General features: G+C 36.8%; 1 protein-coding gene and 1 non-coding gene across 2 annotated transcripts in view; both read left to right on the top strand.

Annotated features, from left to right (window-relative positions):
• Positions 1-6433: 6433 nt before the first annotated feature.
• Positions 6434-6540, top strand: LOC135148161 (small nucleolar RNA R71). Its single transcript, XR_010286053.1, has one exon. It is a non-coding gene; the product is annotated as a small nucleolar RNA R71 (small nucleolar RNA).
• An 84-nt stretch (positions 6541-6624) lies between these two features.
• The window catches only part of LOC135147913 (uncharacterized), a 55002-nt gene continuing 37226 nt past the window's right edge, over positions 6625-24400 (top strand). Inside the window, exon 1 of the mRNA XM_064081967.1 lies at positions 6625-6745. Coding sequence (XP_063938037.1) covers positions 6625-6745 — 121 coding nt within the window. The remainder of the gene's footprint in view (positions 6746-24400) is intronic.

The raw sequence follows: 24400 nt of genomic DNA, 5'->3' as shown, positions 1-24400 counted from the left end.
AAAATCCACTTATCACACCCCCAAACTTAAACCGATGCTTGTCCTCAAGCATAGACACACACAAATACTACTAATGCAATGCATGAATGCAACTAAATGCCTACATCTAATCAAATCATGAAGTGTAATCCGTGTTAACATATAATCCTCAGAATATGCAACATTCTCGGCATTCACCTTTTTCACATATTAGCCATGTACTCTTTCACTACAAGTGTGAAGTGCATCGTGTGTGCTAGCATGCTCTCTAGTGAAACAAAACAAAGACTATCAAACTTCAACAAAGTCCTCACTATGAGCCGTTAATCAGAATAAGGTTTAAACACTTCTTTACTAAAGAGTCAACTACAATTTAGGGTCATCAAAGAATTACTATGCCTCTCCTATTTTTTTTCTATTTCTTTTTTTTCTCTTTTTTTTTTCTTGCTAAGTCTATAGTTAGGACGCTTCTCAGTGTAAATGAGTCACGACCCCCATTCGACTTCGCTTATTATTATTTTTTTTTTCTTTTTTTTTTTCATCAAGTAATTCTCCAGTAATCAAGGGCTGTGAAAAGTCACCAAGAATTTGCTTATTCTAATACATTTGCACTTAATACCAGCACAAGTACATGGATCGTCCCTTTCACATGACATTGCAATCTACCCATTGATCTCAAAGGAGTACTGATAAATAAATTTTTTTTCTTTTTTTTTTTTTTTTAGAAAGGCATATTCATCCCTTAACTCCCCCAAACTTAAGATTTACAAACTCTAAGTTCAAAAAGGGAATACTCCAAACTCTACGCCCGACTCAACGCAAGGACTCAAGAAACAAGTTAGTCTAAGTCTTATCTCTAGAGCATAAGTGTAATTACAATTTCCACACAAGCAGTTTCCAAACACAAGGCATCACATATAATCAAGACTACTAGCCAAGACATTAAGCACATAAACGCATCATAGGACATCAACTTGGAACACAACTTCACGATTCATGATTCATGCAAATGCAACTATATGAAACTACTAACACATACTAAACACAAGCATATATATAAAAAAAACTAACTAATATGTATCAATATGAAAGAATATGCTAAACTATATGCAACATGCAACCTATATGAACACACACATCACTACTAGTCCTTAGATTATTGGGGGAATTTTGGGTGTTGAATTAGGGCTAGAACAAGAGTTTAAAAGGCTGGGAATTAAAGGGAAGGAGCTGGGTTTTAACAAAAAACGAGCAAAAGAAAAGAAAAAAAAAAAATTTTTTTTTTATAAAACCCGCACCTGCCACTGCCTCACTCGCGCGGGCGCCCCGGCCCGGCGCGGCTGCCCCGCTCGCGCGGGCGCGCCAGCCGTGGCGCGGGGGCCGCGGAGTGGCAGTAGCCTTCTGCTGCTTGCGCGCGGGTGCCCCGTCCCGGCGCGGCCGCCCCGCTCGCGCGGGAGCGCCGGCCGTGGCGCGGGGGCCCCGGCGTGGCAGTGTGTTTTCGAATTTTTTTTTTTTTTTTTTTTTTTTTTTTTTCGAACAGAAGAAAAACAAGAATTGCTTGAAAAAGCGTGGGTTGCCTCCCACGAAGCGCTTGTTTAACGTCCTTAGCTTGACGTGAAATTCCAAGAATTAGACAATAGAGAGGATGGTGCTTACCGACTCGCGATTCACCGGTCCTCCGAAATATGGCTTCACTCTTTGTCCATTCACTTTAAATGATTCCTCCGGTGTTGTTTCATAAATTTCTATAGCACCATGTGAAAACACCTTCTTTACTGTGAAAGGACCCGACCATCTAGATTTCAACTTCCCAGGAAATAGTCTGAGACGAGAATTAAAAAGCAACACTTGTTGGCCAATGAAAAACTCCTTTTGCACCAACTTTCTATCATGCCATCTCTTGACTTTTTCCTTGTAAAGCTTGTTGTTCTCATACGCCTGGAGCCTAAACTCGTCGAGTTCATTAATCTGAAGCATTCTCTTCTCACCAGCAGCTGTCATATCAAAGTTTAATTTCTTCAAAGCCCAATATGCTTTATGCTCTAACTCAGCAGGCAAATGACATGCTTTTCCATAAACCAACTGAAAAGGTGACATCCCCAATGGAGTCTTATAAGCCGTTCTATAGGCCCAGACGGCCTCATCAAGCTTCAACGCCCAATCTTTCCTTGAAGGACTCACAACTTTCTCTAGGATTCGCTTGATTTCCCGATTAGATACCTCAGCTTGCCCATTTGTTTGAGGATGATAAGCAGTGGCAACTCTATGATTGATACCAAACCGTTCCATAAGTGTTGTGAACTTTCGATTGCAAAAGTGTGAGCCTTCATCACTGATTATAACTCGGGGAGTACCAAAGCGAGTGAATATGTTTTTCTGAAGAAAACTGATGACTACCGCAGCTGTGTTGGTTGGTAAAGCCTTGACTTCAACCCATTTAGACACGTAATCCACAGCAAGAAGAATGTAGAGATTATTGCAAGATGAGATAAAGGGTCCCATGAAGTCAATACCCCACACATCAAAGATTTCAACCTCAAGGAGTACATTGAGAGGCATTTCGTCCCTTCTAGAGATATTACCAACCCTTTGGCAACGATCACACTTCAACACAAACTGATGAGCGTCCTTAAAGAGAGTAGGCCAAAAGAACCCCGCCTGCAGAATACGAGCAGCTGTCTTCTGTCCTCCATAGTGTCCCCCATAAGTAGAGTCGTGGTAAGCTTGCAAAATTCCTTCAATCTCACTGTATGGAATGCACCTTCTGATAATCTGATCTGAACCTTGTCGAAACAAGAATGGCTCATCCCAACGATACCACTTCGCCTCATGAAGAAACTTTTTCCTTTGAGCATACGACAAATCGGGAGGAATGACATTACTCACCAGAAAATTCACTATATCCGCAAACCATGGCTCTTCTTCTTGGACCCCAAATAATTGTTCATCAGGAAACGACTCATTAATTAACGTGGTGTCTTTGGATGCTCGTGCTTCATCTTCCAACCGAGAGAGATGATCAGCCACCTGATTTTCAGTGCCCTTTCTATCCTTGATCTCCAACTCGAATTCCTGAAGTAAAAGAACCCAACGAATCAAACGAGGCTTCGAATCTTTCTTCGACACTAAATACCGAATGGCAGCATGATCAGTGTAAACCAACACCTTCGTCCCCAGCAAATAAGACCTGAATTTCTCGAATCCATAAACAATAGCCAGCAGCTCCTTTTCGGTGGTAGTGTAATTTAGCTGAGCCCCATTGAGAGTCTTACTAGCATAGTAAATCACATGAAAGATGTTATTCTTTCTCTGACCAAGCACAGCTCCCACCGCATAGTCACTAGCATCACACATCATCTCAAAAGGCTCATTCCAATCAGGTGCAGTAATAACAGGTGCTGTGGTTAATTTCTTCTTGAGAGTTTCGAACGCAGCCAAGCACTCTCCATCAAATTTGAAAGGCACATCCTTCTCTAACAAGTTGCACAAGGGTTTGGTGATTTTAGAGAAATCCTTGATAAACCGTCGATAGAAGCCCGCGTGACCAAGAAAACTCCGAATCCCCTTTACTGAGATTGGTGGAGGAAGATTTTCAATTGTCTCCACCTTAGCTTTATCCACCTCAAGACCCTTGTTCGAAACTTTATGCCCAAGGATTATGCCTTCTTGAACCATGAAGTGGCATTTTTCCCAATTAAGAACGAGATTAGTTTCCACACATCTTTTTAGCACCATCGTCAAGTTGCTCAAGCATTCATCATAAGAAGTACCGAACACAGAAAAGTCATCCATGAACACCTCAACATTGGTACCAATCATCTCGGAGAAAATAGCCATCATGCATCTCTGAAAAGTTGCTGGTGCACCACAAAGTCCAAAAGAAAGACGACGGAAGGCAAATGTGCCAAAAGGGCAAGTGAAAGTGGTCTTCTCCTGATCCTCTGGTGCGATACAAATCTGATTGTACCCTGAATACCCATCAAGAAGACAATAGTACTCGTGACCGGCCAACCTATCAAGCATCTGATCAATGAAAGGTAATGGAAAGTGATCTTTTCTGGTGGCTTTATTGAGTTTTCGATAATCCATGCATATTCTCCATCCTGTGACTGTTCGAGTTGGAATGAGCTCATTCTTCTCATTAGCTACCACGGTCATGCCTCCTTTCTTAGGCACACATTGAACAGGGCTCACCCAAGAACTATCCGAGATTGGATAAATAATGCCGGCATCAAGCCACTTAAGAATCTCCTTCTTCACCACTTCTTTCATAATTGGATTGAGTCTTCTCTGATGCTAAACAGTGGGTTTACTACCCTCCTCGATCAGAATTTTATGTTGACAATAAGAAGGGCTGATTCCCTTGATATCTGCAATAGTCCATCCAATGGCTGATTTGAACTCCCTAAGAATTCTCAAAAGCTTTTCTTCCTCGATACCTGAAAGGTTAGATGCAATAATTACAGGTAATGTAGAAGCTTCGCCAAGAAACGCATACCTTAGGTGTTCGGGAAGTTGCTTAAGCTCGAGTTTAGGAGCTTCGACAATAGATGGTTTCAGCTTTTCATGAGAGTCCTTCAGCTCCGATAACCCAAGAGATTCAATTGGAGGATCCAACCGTCTTCTCCAAGGAGAAGCATTCAAGTATTGAAGGTGTTCTTCCTCCTCCTCATCTCCGAATTCCGAGTCACCCGATAGAACCCTTTCCAAGATGTCAGTTTTCAGCCTGTTATCGATTTCCGAATGAGCTGCAGCTTCGAGCATATCCACCTTAAAGCATTCTTCCTCATCTGATGGAAGTTTTATGGCATTGAACACGTTGAAAGTGACCATCTGATCTTGAACTCTCATTGTGAGTTCACCCTTTTGAACATCAATCAAGGTCCGCCCTGTCGCAAGGAACGGTCTCCCCAAGATGATGGGGATCTTCTTATCTTCCTCAAAATCTAGAATGACAAAATCAGCTGGGAAGATTAGTTTATCTACCTTTACCAACACATCTTCAACTATCCCCCTTGGGTATGTAATCGAACGATCAGCCAGTTGCAAAGACATATTAGTAGGTTTCAGCTCCGGAAGACCAAGTTGCAAGAAAATAGACAAGGGCATCAGATTTATGCTAGCTCCCAAATCACACAAACACTTGTCGAACGACAATTGCCCAATAGTACACGGGATTGTGAAACTTCCCGGATCTTTCAGCTTCGGGGGCAATTTCTGTTGCAACACAGCACTACACTCCTCGGTCAAAGCCACAGTCTCCAATTCCTCAAGTTTAAGTTTTCGAGATAGAATACCTTTCATGAATTTAGCATAACTCGGCATTTGTTCTAGAGCCTCCGCAAAAGGTATGTTGATTTGTAATTTCTTGAAGACCTCTAGAAATTTGGCAAATTGTTTGTCGAGCTTATGCTTTTGCAGTCTCTTCGGAAAAGGTGGAGGTGGATATACTTGCTTGACCCCAGTATCAGTTTTCGGGCTAGACTTTTCGGTTGATTCCTTGCTTGCTTCCTCGTTGACCTTATTCTTGTCAGCCTCAACAACAGTTTTTCCACTATCAGACTCAGATGAGAGCACGGGTGTTTCAACCTGTTGATCACTCTCTTCCTTGTTTCGCTCTGTTGCTGATTCTTTATCCTTCGTAACCTTTCCGGACCTCAAGGTGACAGCCTGTACCTGTTCCTTCACTTCCTTCTTGCCCGGATTGGCCTCAGTATCACTAGGAAGAGTTCCTTGTGGTCTATTAATCAACGCATTAGCAATTTGCCCAATCTGATTCTCCAAAGTCTTGATTGACACCGATTGGCTTTTCACCATTAATCTCAATTCTTCCAATTCTGATCTTTCATTGGAAGACTGTCCAGCCACCCCATGATTTTGTTGCTGGAATCCGGGTGGATGGAATTGCTGTCTCGGTGCAAACTGTTGTTGAAAACCAGAAGGGTTAAAAGTTCTAGATCCTTGTTGCTGAAACTGTTGCTGTTGTTGTGGCATGTAATTCTGATTATTGCTCCAGCTGAAATTCGGATGATTCCGATTATTAGGATGATAAGTGGCCGGAGCTGGCTGTTGTGACCTCTGAAAGTTGCTCACAAACTGAGCGGATTCGCTCGATATAGCACACTGATCCGAAGAATGTGCTCCAGCACAGAGCTCGCAGACTGAAGGTGGCTGCTGATTTCCTAGATTTGCCAAAGAATCCACCTTCATAGTAAGAGCCTTAAGCTGAGCAGCTATGGCTGTAGTAGCATCAACATCTAGAATTCCTGCTGCTTTGCCCTGATGAAGACGCTGAGTAGGATTCTGATATTCATTCGCAGCCATCATCTCGATCAACTCATAAGCCTCATCATAGCTCTTAGCCCATAGAGCTCCGCCTGATGCAGCATCGAGCATTGGCCTCGATTGAGGACCCAACCCATTATAAAAGCAATTAATAACCATCCAATCAGGCATCCCATGATGTGGGCACTTTCGAAGCATCTCCTTGTAGCGTTCCCAAGCTTCACATAAAGTTTCACCAGACAACTGAGAGAATTGAGTGATAGCATTCCTGATTGCAGCGGTTTTAGCCATAGGGAAGAACTTAGTAAGAAATTTCTGAGCCAGATCCTCCCATGTCGTAATAGATCCTGCAGGAAGAGAATGCAACCATCCTTTCGCCTTATCCCTCAGAGAAAATGGGAACAACCTCAATCTGATGGCATCGTCCGTAACACCATTGAACTTGAAAGTGTCGCAGATCTCAATGAAGTCCCGAATATGAGTATTAGGATCCTCAGTCGGAGAACCCCCAAACTGCACTGAGTTCTGTACCATCTGAATAGTGCTCGGTTTGATCTCGAAAGTGTTGGCCTGAATTGCTGGCCTGACAATGCTCGATTGAATGTCATTGATTTTAGGCTCAGAGAAAGCCTTCAGAGCCTTAGGAATATTCACAGCTGGTGGTTGATCACCCATCGTATCAATCTCTTCCAATTCTTCCTTAACTAATGCTTCCTTACGAGCCTGAGAACGTGTTCGCATACACGTCCCTTAAGTACCTGAAACACACACAACGAACTAAAGTGAGAAAAGAATCCAAGTCACTGAACTTTAACGACCACTAATGACAAGCACATAAACTAAAATAAACACCGAGTCCCCGGCAGCGGCGCCAAAAACTTGTTCGCACAAAATCACGCAAGTGTACGTGGTCACAAGTAATATAGAATATTATTCAAGTTCGTACCCACAGAGACTGGTGTATTCAGAAATATGCACTTATGCACCAATGTATGATTATTATTCAATGCTTGGACAAGTATCAATTTAGGTTTTGGTTTTCTACTTAACTAATTCGATTCGAATTATGAAACTAAGAATTTGAAACTAAGAGAATAACGATTACTAATGAGAATAAAACATGGGATTCTAGCTTCATTAACAACTTCATTCAGAGTTCTACCTTAATTCGATTGTAATGGTTGATAACTAATCAGATAACACGAAACTGATACACGCTAACTGTCGTTATACGTGCACCATACTGCTACTCATCCACAATTAAGATAGAAGGTAAACAGACACCAATTATGCTTAGACCCTATATGTCTATAGAATTTGAAAACATAACGGTTGAAGAGCAAGTTATCTATCAAGATTACATAGGGCGATGCAAGATGGGTAAAATCACATCACAGGTCATGTTATCGAACACGAAACCTATGCTCGCATGGCAAGTTCTAAATCAATATATTCACTGTCGCTTCAATAAAGATTAACAAGCAATCTTAGATGTTAGCTACGCATCCAAGACGAATAAGCACAACCAATACGAGGAAATCAAACCATCACATATGAACAAGGCAAATTAACTACTGAAATTCATCGATAAATCCGCTAAAATCCCATGACAATGATTAGTTCATAATCGAACTTCTCATCATCATGGGTTCGAATGTAAACATGGTACTGAATAGGAAAAACAATATCAAAGTACTAGAACAAGAGTTAAGAAACAAATCCGAAACGAGCATCCAAAAGTATCGCCTACTTCGAAGAATTACAAAGATGAAATTATGAACTAGATCTTCTCCGTAGCCGTCACGTGCTCCTTAGAATGTTTCTAGGTTATCTTTTAAGTTCCCCAAGTCCTCCTTTAAGTTTCCCAGCAAACGGGCCTTTAAACGGATCAAAAACGTGCAAATCGGGCCAAAATTCCCGCTCAGGTCGTGGGGCGGCCGCGCCAAAGTTGGGGCCCCCGCGCCACCGGGGCGGCCGCGCCAAAATTGGGGCGGGCGCGCCAAATCAGCAGCCCTGACACCCAACCTTGTCACGTCCATAACTTTCTCCTCGTGCATCCGATTGCTTCGCCGTTTTTTTTCACTTAAAGCTATGATTCCCCTCTTCGTTCTCCTTCCAAGAAACCTACACAACACCACACTAAAACATATCAAAAATATCAAAAGCTTGAGGTCATTCCATCAATTTAAGCCAAAACGAAGGCTTCCAAGTGGATATAAAATCCACTTATCAATAATGAAGCAACAAGTTGTTTCCAACTTCAATCTAGCCAATAATGAAGCAACAAGTTGTTTCCGGTCTCAAACGAGTCAAGAATGATACTACAAGTTCATTCTAATTTTAAACAACCGAAAATGAAGCTACAAGTTGTTTTCAACTTCAAACGAGTATGGAATGAAGCTACAAGTTGTTTCCAACTTCAATCTACCCAATAATGAAGCAACAAGTTGTTTACATGCTTAAACGACTCAAGAATGAAACTACAACTTGATTCTAATTTTAAACAACCGAAAATGAAGCTACAAGTTGTTTTTAACTTCAAACGAGTCTGGAATGAAGCTACAAGTTGTTTCCAACTTCAATCTAGCCAATAATGAAGCAACAAGTTGTTTCCAGTCTCAAACGAGTCAAGAATGATACTACAAGTTCATTCTAATTTTAAACAACCGAAAATGAAGCTACAAGTTGTTTTCAACTTCAAACGAGTATGGAATGAAGCTACAAGTTGTTTCCAACTTCAATCTAGCCAATAATGAAGCAACAAGTTGTTTACATGCTTAAACGAGTCAAGAATAAAACTACAAGTTGATTCTAATTTTAAACAACCGAAAATGAAGCTACAATTTGTTTTCAACTTCAAACGAGTCTGGAATGAAGCTACAAGTTCTTTCCAACTTCAATCTAGCCAATAATGAAGCAACAAGTTGTTTACATGCTTAAACAAGTCAAGAATGAAACTACAAGTTGATTCAAATTTTAAACAACCGAAAATGAAGCTACAAATTGTTTTCAACTTCAAGCAAGTCTGGAATGAAGCTACAAGTTGTTTCCAACTTCAATCTAGCCAATAATGAAGCAACAAGTTGTTTACATGCTTAAACGAGTCAAGAATGAAACTACAAGTTGATTCTAATTTTAAACAACCGAAAATGAAGCTACAATTGGTTTTCAACTTCAAACGAGTCTGGAATGAAGCTACAAGTTGTTTTGCAACTTCAATCTAGCCAATAATGAAGCAACAAGTTGTTTACATGCTTAAACAAGTCAAGAATGAAACTACAAGTTCATTCTAATTTTAAACAACCGAAAATGAAGCTACAAGTTGTTTTCAACTTCAAACGAGTCTGGAATGAAGCTACAAGTTGTTTGCAACTTCAATCTAGCCAATAATGAAGCAACAAGTTGTTTACATGCTGAAACGAGTCAAGAGTGAAACTACAAGTTGATTCTAATTTTAAACAACCGAAAATGAAGCTACAGGTTGTTTTCAACTTCAAACGAGTCTGGAATGAAGCTACAAGTTGTCTCCAACTTCAATCTAGCCAATAATGAAGCAACAAGTTGTTTACATGCTTAAACGAGTCAAGAATGAAACTACAACTTCATTCTAATTTTAAACAACCGAAAATGAAGCTACAAGTTGTTTTCAACTTCAAGCGAGTCTGGAATGAAGCTACAAGTTGTTTCCAACTTCAATCTAGCCAATAATGAAGGAACAAGTTGTTTACATGCTTAAACGAGTCAAGAATGAAACTACAACTCGATTCTAATTTTAAACAACCGAAAACGAAGCTACAAGTTGTTTTCAACTTCAAACGAGTCTGGAATGAAGCTACAAGTTGTTTCCAACTTCAATCTAGCCAATAATGAAGCAACAAGTTGTTTACATGCTTAAACGAGTCAAGAATGAAACTACAACTAGATTCTAATTTTACACAACCGAAAATGAAGCTACAAGTTGTTTTCAACTTCAAACAAGTCTGGAATGAAGCTACAAGTTGTCTCCAACTTCAATCTAGCCAATAATGAAGCAACAAGTTGTTTACATGCTTAAACGAGTCAAGAATGAAACTACAACTTGATTCTAATTTTAAACAACCGAAAATGAAGCTACAAGTTGTTTTCAACTTCAAGCGAGTCTGGAATGAAGCTACAAGTTGTTTCCAACTTCAATCTAGCCAATAATGAAGGAACAAGTTGTTTACATGCTTAAACGAGTCAAGAATGAAACTACAACTAGATTCTAATTTTACACAACCGAAAATGAAGCTACAAGTTGTTTTCAACTTCAAACAAGTCTGGAATGAAGCTACAAGTTGTCTCCAACTTCAATCTAGCCAATAATGAAGCAACAAGTTGTTTACATGCTTAAACGAGTCAAGAATGAAACTACAACTTGATTCTAATTTTAAACAACCGAAAATGAAGCTACAAGTTGTTTTCAACTTCAAGCGAGTCTGGAATGAAGCTACAAGTTGTTTCCAACTTCAATCTAGCCAATAATGAAGGAACAAGTTGTTTACATGCTTAAACGAGTCAAGAATGAAACTACAACTCGATTCTAATTTTAAACAACCGAAAACGAAGCTACAAGTTGTTTTCAACTTCAAACGAGTCTGGAAAGAAGTTACAAGTTGTTTCCAACCTCAATCTAGCCAATAATGAAGCAACAAGTTGTTTGCATGCTTAAACGAGTCAAGAATGAAACTACAAGTTGATTCTAATTTTAAACAACCGAAAATGAAGCTACAAATTGTTTTCAACTTCAAACGAGTCTGGAATGAAGCTACAAGTTGTTTCCAACTTCAATCTAGCCAATAATGAAGCAACAAGTTTTTTCCGGGCTCCAACGAATCAAGAATGAAACTACAAGTTGATTTTAATTTAAACAACCGAAAATGAAGCTACAAGTTGTTTTCAACTTCAAACGAGTCTGGAATGAAGCTACAAGTTGTTTCCAACTTCAATCTAGCCAATAATGAAGCAACAAGTTGTTTCCGGTCGCAAACGAGTCAAGAATGATACTACATGTTCATTCTAATTTTAAACAACCGAAAATGAAGCTACAAATTGTTTTCAACTCCAAACGAGTCTAGAATGAAGCTACGAGTTGTTTTCAACTTCAGACTAGCCGATAATGAAGCAACAAGTTGTTTCCAACTTCAATCTAGCCAATAATGAAGCAACAAGTTGTTTACATGCTTAAACGAGTCAAGAATGAAACTACAACTTGATTCTAATTTTAAACAACCGAAAATGAAGCTACAAGTTGTTTTCAACTTCAAGCGAGTCTGGAATGAAGCTACAAGTTGTTTCCAACTTCAATCTAGCCAATAATGAAGGAACACGTTGTTTACATGCTTAAACGAGTCAAGAATGAAACTACAACTCGATTCTAATTTTAAACAACCGAAAACGAAGCTACAAGTTGTTTTCAACTTCAAACGAGTCTGGAATGAAGCTACAAGTTGTTTCCAACTTCAATCTAGCCAATAATGAAGCAACAAGTTGTTTACATGCTTAAACGAGTCAAGAATGAAACTACAACTAGATTCTAATTTTACACAACTGAAAATGAAGCTACAAGTTGTTTTCAACTTCAAACAAGTCTGGAATGAAGCTACAAGTTGTCTCCAACTCCAATCTAGCCAATAATGAAGCAACAAGTTGTTTACATGCTTAAACGAGTCAAGAATGAAACTACAACTTGATTCTAATTTTAAACAACCGAAAATGAAGCTACAAGTTGTTTTCAACTTCAAGCGAGTCTGGAATGAAGCTACAAGTTGTTTCCAACTTCAATCTAGCCAATAATGAAGGAACAAGTTGTTTACATGCTTAAACGAGTCAAGAATGAAACTACAACTCGATTCTAATTTTAAACAACCGAAAACGAAGCTACAAGTTGTTTTCAACTTCAAACGAGTCTGGAAAGAAGTTACAAGTTGTTTCCAACCTCAATCTAGCCAATAATGAAGCAACAAGTTGTTTGCATGCTTAAACGAGTCAAGAATGAAACTACAAGTTGATTCTAATTTTAAACAACCGAAAATGAAGCTACAAATTGTTTTCAACTTCAAACGAGTCTGGAATGAAGCTACAAGTTGTTTCCAACTTCAATCTAGCCAATAATGAAGCAACAAGTTTTTTCCGGGCTCCAACGAATCAAGAATGAAACTACAAGTTGATTTTAATTTAAACAACCGAAAATGAAGCTACAAGTTGTTTTCAACTTCAAACGAGTCTGGAATGAAGCTACAAGTTGTTTCCAACTTCAATCTAGCCAATAATGAAGCAACAAGTTGTTTCCGGTCGCAAACGAGTCAAGAATGATACTACATGTTCATTCTAATTTTAAACAACCGAAAATGAAGCTACAAATTGTTTTCAACTCAAAACGAGTCTAGAATGAAGCTACAAGTTGTTTTCAACTTCAGACTAGCCGATAATGAAGCAACAAGTTGTTTCCAACTTCAATCTAGCCAATAATGAAGCAACAAGTTGTTTCCGGTCTCAAACGAGTCAAGAATGATACTACAAGTTCATTCTAATTTTAAACAACCGAAAATGAAGCTACAAGTTGTTTTCAACTTCAAACGAGTATGGAATGAAGCTACAAGTTGTTTCCAACTTCAATCTAACCAATAATGAAGCAACAAGTTGTTTACATGCTTAAACGAGTCAAGAATGAAACTACAACTTGATTCTAATTTTAAACAACCGAAAATGAAGCTACAAGTTGTTTTGAACTTCAAACGAGTCTGGAATGAAGCTACAAGTTGTTTCCAACTTCAATCTGGCCAATAATGAAGCAACAAGTTGTTTCCGGTCTCAAACGAGTCAAGAATGATACTACAAGTTCATTCTAATTTTAAACAACCGAAAATGAAGCTACAAGTTGTTTTCAACTTCAAACGAGTATGGAATGAAGCTACAAGTTGTTTCCAACTTCAATCTAGCCAATAATGAAGCAACAAGTTGTTTACATGCTTAAACAAGTCAAGAATGAAACTACAAGTTCATTCTAATTTTAAACAACCGAAAATGAAGCTACAAGTTGTTTTCATCTTCAAACGAGTCTGGAATGAAGCTACAAGTTGTTTGCAACTTCAATCTAGCCAATAATGAAGCAACAAGTTGTTTACATGCTGAAACGAGTCAAGAGTGAAACTACAAGTTGATTCTAATTTTAAACAACCAAAAATGAAGCTACAGGTTGTTTTCAACTTCAAACGAGTCTGGAATGAAGCTACAAGTTGTCTCCAACTTCAATCTAGCCAATAATGAAGCAACAAGTTGTTTAAATGCTTAAACGAGTCAAGAATGAAACTACAACTTGATTCTAATTTTAAACAACCGAAAATGAAGCTACAAGTTGTTTTCAACTTCAAGCGAGTCTGGAATGAAGCTACAAGTTGTTTCCAACTTCAATCTAGCCAATAATGAAGGAACAAGTTGTTTACATGCTTAAACGAGTCAAGAATGAAACTACAACTCGATTCTAATTTTAAACAACCGAAAACGAAGCTACAAGTTGTTTTCAACTTCAAACGAGTCTGGAAAGAAGTTACAAGTTGTTTCCAACCTCAATCTAGCCAATAATGAAGCAACAAGTTGTTTGCATGCTTAAACGAGTCAAGAATGAAACTACAAGTTGATTCTAATTTTAAACAACCGAAAATGAAGCTACAATTTGTTTTCAACTTCAAACGAGTCTGGAATGAAGCTACAAGTTGTTTCCAACTTCAATCTAGCCAATAATGAAGCAACAAGTTTTTTCCGGGCTCCAACGAATCAAGAATGAAACTACAAGTTGATTTTAATTTAAACAACCGAAAATGAAGCTACAAGTTGTTTTCAACTTCAAACGAGTCTGGAATGAAGCTACAAGTTGTTTCCAACTTCAATCTAGCCAATAATGAAGCAACAAGTTGTTTCCAGTCACAAACGAGTCAAGAATGATACTACATGTTCATTCTAATTTTAAACAACCGAAAATGAAACTACAAATTGTTTTCAACTCCAAACGAGTCTAGAATGAAGCTACAAGTTGTTTTCAACTTCAGACTAGCCGATAATGAAGCAACAAGTTGTTTCCAACTTCAATCTAGCCAATAATGAAGCTACAAGTTGTTTCCGGTCTCAAACGAGTCAAGAATGATACTACAAGTTCATTCTAATTTTAAACAACCGAAAATGAAGCTACAAGTTGTTTTCAACTTCAAACGAGTATGGAATGAAGCTACAAGTTGTTTCCAACTTCAATCTAACCAATAATGAAGCAACAAGTTGTTTACATGCTTAAACGAGTCAAGAATGAAACTACAACTTGATTCTAATTTTAAACAACCGAAAATGAAGCTACAAGTTGTTTTTAACTTCAAACGAGTCTGGAATGAAGCTACAAGTTGTTTCCAACTTCAATCTGGCCAATAATGAAGCAACAAGTTGTTTCCGGTCTCAAACGAGTCAAGAATGATACTACAAGTTCATTCTAATTTTAAACAACCGAAAATGAAGCTACAAGTTGTTTTCAACTTCAAACGAGTATGGAATGAAGCTACAAGTTGTTTCCAACTTCAATCTAGCCAATAATGAAGCAACAAGTTGTTTACATGCTTAAACAAGTCAAGAATGAAACTACAAGTTCATTCTAAATTTAAACAACTGAAAATGAAGCTACAAGTTGTTTTCAACTTCAAACGAGTCTGGAATGAAGCTACAAGTTGTTTGCAACTTCAATCTAGCCAATAATGAAGCAACAAGTTGTTTACATGCTGAAACGAGTCAAGAGTGAAACTACAAGTTGATTCTAATTTTAAACAACCGAAAATGAAGCTACAGATTGTTTTCAACTTCAAACGAGTCTGGAATGAAGCTACAAGTTGTCTCCAACTTCAATCTAGCCAATAATGAAGCAACAAGTTGTTTAAATGCTTAAACGAGTCAAGAATGAAACTACAACTTGATTCTAATTTTAAACAACCGAAAATGAAGCTACAAGTTGTTTTCAACTTCAAGCGAGTCTGGAATGAAGCTACAAGTTGTTTCCAACTCCAATCTAGCCAATAATGAAGCAACAAGTTGTTTACATGCTTAAACGAGTCACGAATGAAACTACAACTCGATTCTAATTTTAAACAACCGAAAACGAAGCTACAAGTTGTTTTCAACTTCAAACGAGTCTGGAATGAAGCTACAAGTTGTTTCCAACTTCAATCTAGCCAATAATGAAGCAACAAGTTGTTTACATGCTTAAACGAGTCAAGAATGAAACTACAAGTTCATTCTAATTTTACACAACCGAAAATGAAGCTACAAGTTGTTTTCAACTTCAAACAAGTCTGGAATGAAGCTACAAGGTGTCTCCAACTTCAATCTAGCCAATAATGAAGCAACAAGTTGTTTACATGCTTAAACGAGTCAAGAATGAAACTACAACTTGATTCTAATTTTAAACAACCGAAAATGAAGCTACAAGTTGTTTTCAACTTCAAGCGAGTCTGGAATGAAGCAACAAGTTGTTTCCAACTTCAATCTAGCCAATAATGAAGGAACAAGTTGTTTACATGCTTAAACGAGTCAAGAATGAAACTACAACTCGATTCTAATTTTAAACAACCGAAAACGAAGCTACAAGTTGTTTTCAACTTCAAACGAGTCTGGAAAGAAGTTACAAGTTGTTTCCAACCTCAATCTAGCCAATAATGAAGCAACAAGTTGTTTGCATGCTTAAACGAGTCAAGAATGAAACTACAAGTTGATTCTAATTTTAAACAACCGAAAATGGAGCTACAATTTGTTTTCAACTTCAAACGAGTCTGGAATGAAGCTACAAGTTGTTTCCAACTTCAATCTAGCCAATAATGAAGCAACAAGTTTTTTCCGGGCTCCAACGAATCAAGAATGAAACTACAAGTTGATTTTAATTTAAACAACCGAAAATGAAGCTACAAGTTGTTTTCAACTTCAAACGAGTCTGGAATGAAGCTACAAGTTGTTTCCAACTTCAATCTAGCCAATAATGAAGCAACAAGTTGTTTCCGGTCGCAAACGAGTCAAGAATGATACTACATGTTCATTCTAATTTTAAACAACCGAAAATGAAGCTACAAATTGTTTTCAACTCCAAACGAGTCTAGAATGAAGCTACAAGTTGATTCCAACTTCAATCTAACCAATAATGAAGCAACAAGTTGTTTACATGCTTAAACGAGTCAAGAATGAAACTACAACTTGATTCTAATTTTAAACAACCGAAAATGAAGCTACAAGTTGTTTTTAACTTCAAACGAGTCTGGAATGAAGCTCCAAGTTGTTGCCAACTTCAATCTAGCCAATAATAAAGCAACAAGTTGTTTCCGGTCTCAAACGAGTCAAGAATGATACTACAAGTTCATTCTAAATTTAAACAACTGAAAATGAAGCTACAAGTTGTTTTCAACTTCAAACGAGTATGGAATGAAGCTACAAGTTGTTTCCAACTTCAATCTAGCCAATAATGAAGCAACAAGTTGTTCACATGCTTAAACGAGTCAAGAATGAAACTACAAGTTGATTCTAATTTTAAACAACCGAAAATGAAGCTACAATATGTTTTCAACTTCAAACGAGTCTGGAATGAAGCTACAAGTTGTTTCCAACTTCAATCTAGCCAATAATGAAGCAACAAGTTGTTTACATGCTTAAACAAGTCAAGAATGAAACTACAAGTTGATTCAAATTTTAAACAACCGAAAATGAAGCTACAAATTGTTTTCAACTTCAAACGAGTCTGGAATGAAGCTACAAGTTGTTTCCAACTTCAATCTAGCCAATAATGAAGCAACAAGTTGTTTACATGCTTAAACGAGTCACGAATGAAACTACAAGTTGATTCTAATTTTAAACAACCGAAAATGAAGCTACAATTTGTTTTCAACTTCAAATGAGTCTGGAATGAAGCTACAAGTTGTTTCCAACTTCAATCTAGCCAATAATGAAGCAACAAGTTGTTTACATGCATAAACAAGTCAAGAATGAAACTACAAGTTCATTCTAATTTTAAACAACCGAAAATGAAGCTACAAGTTGTTTTCAACTTCAAACGAGTCTGGAATGAAGCTACAAGTTGTTTCCAACTTCAATCTAGCCAATAATGAAGCAACAAGTTTTTTCCGGGCTCCAACGAATCAAGAATGAAACTACAAGTTGATTTTAATTTAAACAACCGAAAATGAAGCTACAAGTTGTTTTCAACTTCAAACGAGTCTGGAATGAAGCTACAAGTTGTTTCCAACTTCAATCTAGCCAATAATGAAGCAACAAGTTGTTTCCGGTCGCAAACGAGTCAAGAATGATACTACATGTTCATTCTAATTTTAAACAACCGAAAATGAAGCTACAAATTGTTTTCAACTCCAAACGAGTCTAGAATGAAGCTACAAGTTGATTCCAACTTCAATCTAACCAATAATGAAGCAACAAGTTGTTTACATGCTTAAACGAGTCAAGAATGAAACTACAACTTGATTCTAATTTTAAACAACCGAAAATGAAGCTACAAGTTGTTTTTAACTTCAAACGAGTCTGGAATGAAGCTCCAAGTTGTTGCCAACTTCAATCTAGCCAATAATAAAGCAACAAGTTGTTTCCGGTCTCAAACGAGTCAAGAATGATACTACAAGTTCATTCTAAATTTAAACAACTGAAAATGAAGCTACAAGTTGTTTTCAACTTCAAACAAGTCTGGAATGAAGCTACAAGTTGTCTCCAACTTCAATCTAGCCAATAATGAAGCAACAAGTTGTTCACATGCTTAAACGAGTCAAGAATGAAACTACAAGTTGATTCTAATTTTAAACAACCGAAAATGAAGCTACAATATGTTTTCAACTTCAAACGTGTCTGGAATGAAGCTACAAGTTGTTTCCAACTTCAATCTACCCAATAATGAAGCAACAAGTTGTTTACATGCTTAAACAAGTCAAGAATGAAACTACAAGTTGATTCAAATTTTAAACAACCGAAAATGAAGCTACAAATTGTTTTCAACTTCAAACGAGTCTGGAATGAAGCTACAAGTTGTTTCCAACTTCAATCTAGCCAATAATGAAGCAACAAGTTGTTTGCATGCTTAAACGAGTCAAGAATGAAACTACAAGTTGATTCTAATTTTAAACAACCGAAAATGAAGCTACAATTTGTTTTCAACTTCAAACGAGTCTGGAATGAAGCTACAAGTTGTTTCCAACTTCAATCTAGCCAATAATGAAGCAACAAGTTTTTTCCGGGCTCCAACGAATCAAGAATGAAACTACAAGTTGATTTTAATTTAAACAACCGAAAATGAAGCTACAAGTTGTTTTCAACTTCAAACGAGTCTGGAATGAAGCTACAAGTTGTTTCCAACTTCAATCTAGCCAATAATGAAGCAACAAGTTGTTTCCGGTCGCAAACGAGTCAAGAATGATACTACATGTTCATTCTAATTTTAAACAACCGAAAATGAAGCTACAAATTGTTTTCAACTCCAAACGAGTCTAGAATGAAGCTACAAGTTGTTTCCAACTTCAATCTAGCCAATAATGAAGCAACAAGTTGTTTACATGCTTAAACGAGTCAAGAATGAAACTACAACTTGATTCTAATTTTAAACAACCGAAAATGAAGCTACAAGTTGTTTTCAACTTCAAACGAGTCTGGAATGAAGCTACAAGTTGTTTCCAACTTCAATCTAGCCAATAATGAAGCAACAAGTTGTTTCCGGTCTCAAACGAGTCAAGAATGATACTACAAGTTCATTCTAATTTTAAACAACCGAAAATGAAGCTACAAGTTGTTTTCAACTTCAAACGAGTATGGAATGAAGCTACAAGTTGTTTCCAACTTCAATCTAGCCAATAATGAAGCAACAAGTTGTTTACATGCTTAAACGAGTCAAGAATGAAACTACAAGTTGATTCTAATTTTAAACAACCGAAAATGAAGCTACAATTTGTTTTCAACTTCAAACGAGTCTGGAATGAAGCTACAAGTTGTTTCCAACTTCAATCTAGCCAATAATGAAGCAACAAGTTGTTTACATGCTTAAACAAGTCAAGAATGAAACTACAAGTTGATTCTAATTTTAAACAACCGAAAATGAAGCTACAAGTTGTTTTCAACTTCAAACGAGTCTGGAATGAAGCTACAAGTTGTTTCCAACTTCAATCTAGCCAATAATGAAGCAACAAGTTGTTTACATGCTTAAACGAGTCAAGAATGAAACTACAAGTTGATTCTAATTTTAAACAACCGAAAATGAAGCTACAAGTTGTTTTCAACTTCAAACGAGTCTGGAATGAAGCTACAAGTTGTTTCCAACTTCAATCTAGCCAATAATGAAGCAACAAGTTGTTTACATGCTAAACGAGTCAAGAATGAAACTACAAGTTGATTCTAATTTTAAACAACCGAAAATGAAGCTACAAGTTGTTTTCAACTTCAAACGAGTCTGGAATGAAGCTACAAGTTGTTTCCAACTTCAATCTAGCCAATAATGAAGCAACAAGTTGTTTACATGCTTAAACGAGTCAAGAATGAAACTACAAGTTGATTCTAATTTTAAACAACCGAAAATGAAGCTACAAGTTGTTTTCAACTTCAAACGAGTCTGGAATGAAGCTACAAGTTGTTTCCAACTTCAATCTAGCCAATAATGAAGCAACAAGTTGTTTACATGCTTAAACGAGTCAAGAATGAAACTACAAGTTGATTCTAATTTTAAACAACCGAAAATGAAGCTACAAGTTGTTTTCAACTTCAAACGAGTCTGGAATGAAGCTACAAGTTGTTTCCAACTTCAATCTAGCCAATAATGAAGCAACAAGTTGTTTCCGGTCTCAAACGAGTCAAGAATGAAACTACAAGTTCATTCTAATTTTAAACAACCGAAAATGAAGCTACAAGTTGTTTTCAACTTCAAACGAGTCTGGAATGAAGCTACAAGTTGTTTCCAACTTCAATCTAGCCAATAATGAAGCAACAAGTTGTTTCCGGGCTCAACGAGTCAAGAATGAAACTACAAGTTGATTCTAATTTAAACAACCGAAAATGAAGCTACAAGTTGTTTTCAACTTCAAACGAGTCTGGAATGAAGCTACAAGTTGTTTCCAACTTCAATCTAGCCAATAATGAAGCAACAAGTTGTTTACATGCTTAAACGAGTCAAGAATGAAACTACAAGTTGATTCTAATTTTAAACAACCGAAAATGAAGCTACAAGTTGTTTTCAACTTCAAACGAGTCTGGAATGAAGCTACAAGTTGTTTCCAACTTCAATCTAGCCAATAATGAAGCAACAAGTTGTTTCCGGTCTTAAACGAGTCAAGAATGAAACTACAAGTTCATTCTAATTTTAAACAACCGAAAATGAAGCTACAAGTTGTTTTCAACTTCAAACGAGTCTGGAATGAAGCTACAAGTTGTTTCCAACTTCAATCTAGCCAATAATGAAGCAACAAGTTGTTTACATGCTTAAACGAGTCAAGAATGAAACTACAAGTTGATTCTAATTTTAAACAACCGAAAATGAAGCTACAAGTTGTTTTCAACTTCAAACGAGTCTGGAATGAAGCTACAAGTTGTTTCCAACTTCAATCTAGCCAATAATGAAGCAACAAGTTGTTTACATGCTTAAACGAGTCAAGAATGAAACTACAAGTTGATTCTAATTTTAAACAACCGAAAATGAAGCTACAAGTTGTTTTCAACTTCAAACGAGTCTGGAATGAAGCTACAAGTTGTTTCCAACTTCAATCTAGCCAATAATGAAGCAACAAGTTGTTTACATGCTTAAACGAGTCAAGAATGAAACTACAAGTTGATTCTAATTTTAAACAACCGAAAATGAAGCTACAAGTTGTTTTCAACTTCAACGAGTCTGGAATGAAGCTACAAGTTGTTTCCAACTTCAATCTAGCCAATAATGAAGCAACAAGTTGTTTACATGCTTAAACGAGTCAAGAATGAAACTACAAGTTGATTCTAATTTTAAACAACCGAAAATGAAGCTACAAGTTGTTTTCAACTTCAAACGAGTCTGGAATGAAGCTACAAGTTGTTTCCAACTTCAATCTAGCCAATAATGAAGCAACAAGTTGTTTACATGCTTAAACGAGTCAAGAATGAAACTACAAGTTGATTCTAATTTTAAACAACCGAAAATGAAGCTACAAGTTGTTTTCAACTTCAAACGAGTCTGGAATGAAGCTACAAGTTGTTTCCAACTTCAATCTAGCCAATAATGAAGCAACAAGTTGTTTACATGCTTAAACGAGTCAAGAATGAAACTACAAGTTGATTCTAATTTTAAACAACCGAAAATGAAGCTACAAGTTGTTTTCAACTTCAAACGAGTCTGGAATGAAGCTACAAGTTGTTTCCAACTTCAATCTAGCCAATAATGAAGCAACAAGTTGTTTACATGCTTAAACGAGTCAAGAATGAAACTACAAGTTGATTCTAATTTTAAACAACCGAAAATGAAGCTACAAGTTGTTTTCAACTTCAAACGAGTCTGGAATGAAGCTACAAGTTGTTTCCAACTTCAATCTAGCCAATAATGAAGCAACAAGTTGTTTACATGCTTAAACGAGTCAAGAATGAAACTACAACTTGATTCTAATTTTAAACAACCGAAAATGAAGCTACAAGTTGTTTTCAACTTCAAACGAGTCTGGAATGAAGCTACAAGTTGTTTCCAACTTCAATCTAGCCAATAATGAAGCAACAAGTTGTTTACATGCTTAAACGAGTCAAGAATGAAACTACAAGTTGATTCTAATTTTAAACAACCGAAAATGAAGCTACAAGTTGTTTTCAACTTCAAACGAGTCTGGAATGAAGCTACAAGTTGTTTCCAACTTCAATCTAGCCAATAATGAAGCAACAAGTTGTTTCCGGGCTCAACGAGTCAAGAATGAAACTACAAGTTGATTCTAATTTAAACAACCGAAAATGAAGCTACAAGTTGTTTTCAACTTCAAACGAGTCTGGAATGAAGCTACAAGTTGTTTCCAACTTCAATCTAGCCAATAATGAAGCAACAAGTTGTTTACATGCTTAAACGAGTCAAGAATGAAACTACAAGTTGATTCTAATTTTAAACAACCGAAAATGAAGCTACAAGTTGTTTTCAACTTCAAACGAGTCTGGAATGAAGCTACAAGTTGTTTCCAACTTCAATCTAGCCAATAATGAAGCAACAAGTTGTTTCCGGGCTCAACGAGTCAAGAATGAAACTACAAGTTGATTCTAATTTAAACAACCGAAAATGAAGCTACAAGTTGTTTTCAACTTCAAACGAGTCTGGAATGAAGCTACAAGTTGTTTCCAACTTCAATCTAGCCAATAATGAAGCAACAAGTTGTTTACATGCTTAAACGAGTCAAGAATGAAACTACAAGTTGATTCTAATTTTAAACAACCGAAAATGAAGCTACAAGTTGTTTTCAACTTCAACGAGTCTGGAATGAAGCTACAAGTTGTTTCCAACTTCAATCTAGCCAATAATGAAGCAACAAGTTGTTTACATGTCTCAAACGAGTCAAGAATGATACTACAAGTTCATTCTAATTTTAAACAACCGAAAATGAAGCTACAAGTTGTTTTCAACTTCAAACGAGTCTGGAATGAAGCTACAAGTTGTTTCCAACTTCAATCTAGCCAATAATGAAGCAACAAGTTGTTTACATGCTTAAACGAGTCAAGAATGAAACTACAACTTGATTCTAATTTTAAACAACCGAAAATGAAGCTACAAGTTGTTTTCAACTTCAAACGAGTCTGGAATGAAGCTACAAGTTGTTTCCAACTTCAATCTAGCCAATAATGAAGCAACAAGTTGTTTACATGCTTAAACGAGTCAAGAATGAAACTACAACTTGATTCTAATTTTAAACAACCGAAAATGAAGCTACAAGTTGTTTTCAACTTCAAACGAGTCTGGAATGAAGCTACAAGTTGTTTCCAACTTCAATCTAGCCAATAATGAAGCAACAAGTTGTTTACATGCTTAAACGAGTCAAGAATGAAACTACAAGTTGATTCTAATTTTAAACAACCGAAAATGAAGCTACAAGTTGTTTTCAACTTCAACGAGTCTGGAATGAAGCTACAAGTTGTTTCCAACTTCAATCTAGCCAATAATGAAGCAACAAGTTGTTTACATGCTAAACGAGTCAAGAATGAAACTACAAGTTGATTCTAATTTTAAACAACCGAAAATGAAGCTACAAGTTGTTTTCAACTTCAACGAGTCTGGAATGAAGCTACAAGTTGTTTCCAACTTCAATCTAGCCAATAATGAAGCAACAAGTTGTTTACATGCTTAAACGAGTCAAGAATGAAACTACAAGTTGATTCTAATTTTAAACAACCGAAAATGAAGCTACAAGTTGTTTTCAACTTCAAACGAGTCTGGAATGAAGCTACAAGTTGTTTCCAACTTCAATCTAGCCAATAATGAAGCAACAAGTTGTTTACATGCTTAAACGAGTCAAGAATGAAACTACAAGTTGATTCTAATTTTAAACAACCGAAAATGAAGCTACAAGTTGTTTTCAACTTCAAACGAGTCTGGAATGAAGCTACAAGTTGTTTCCAACTTCAATCTAGCCAATAATGAAGCAACAAGTTGTTTACATGCTTAAACGAGTCAAGAATGAAACTACAAGTTCATTCTAATTTTAAACAACCGAAAATGAAGCTACAAGTTGTTTTCAACTTCAAACGAGTCTGGAATGAAGCTACAAGTTGTTTCCAACTTCAATCTAGCCAATAATGAAGCAACAAGTTGTTTACATGCTTAAACGAGTCAAGAATGAAACTACAAGTTGATTCTAATTTTAAACAACCGAAAATGAAGCTACAAGTTGTTTTCAACTTCAAACGAGTCTGGAATGAAGCTACAAGTTGTTTCCAACTTCAATCTAGCCAATAATGAAGCAACAAGTTGTTTACATGCTTAAACGAGTCAAGAATGAAACTACAACTTGATTCTAATTTTAAACAACCGAAAATGAAGCTACAAGTTGTTTTCAACTTCAAACGAGTCTGGAATGAAGCTACAAGTTGTTTCCAACTTCAATCTAGCCAATAATGAAGCAACAAGTTG

Source organism: Daucus carota, chromosome 7 (assembly GCF_001625215.2).
Source record: "Daucus carota subsp. sativus chromosome 7, DH1 v3.0, whole genome shotgun sequence".
Taxonomy (NCBI): Eukaryota; Viridiplantae; Streptophyta; class Magnoliopsida; order Apiales; family Apiaceae; genus Daucus; species Daucus carota.
This window is presented reverse-complemented; position numbering and strand designations above follow the sequence as displayed.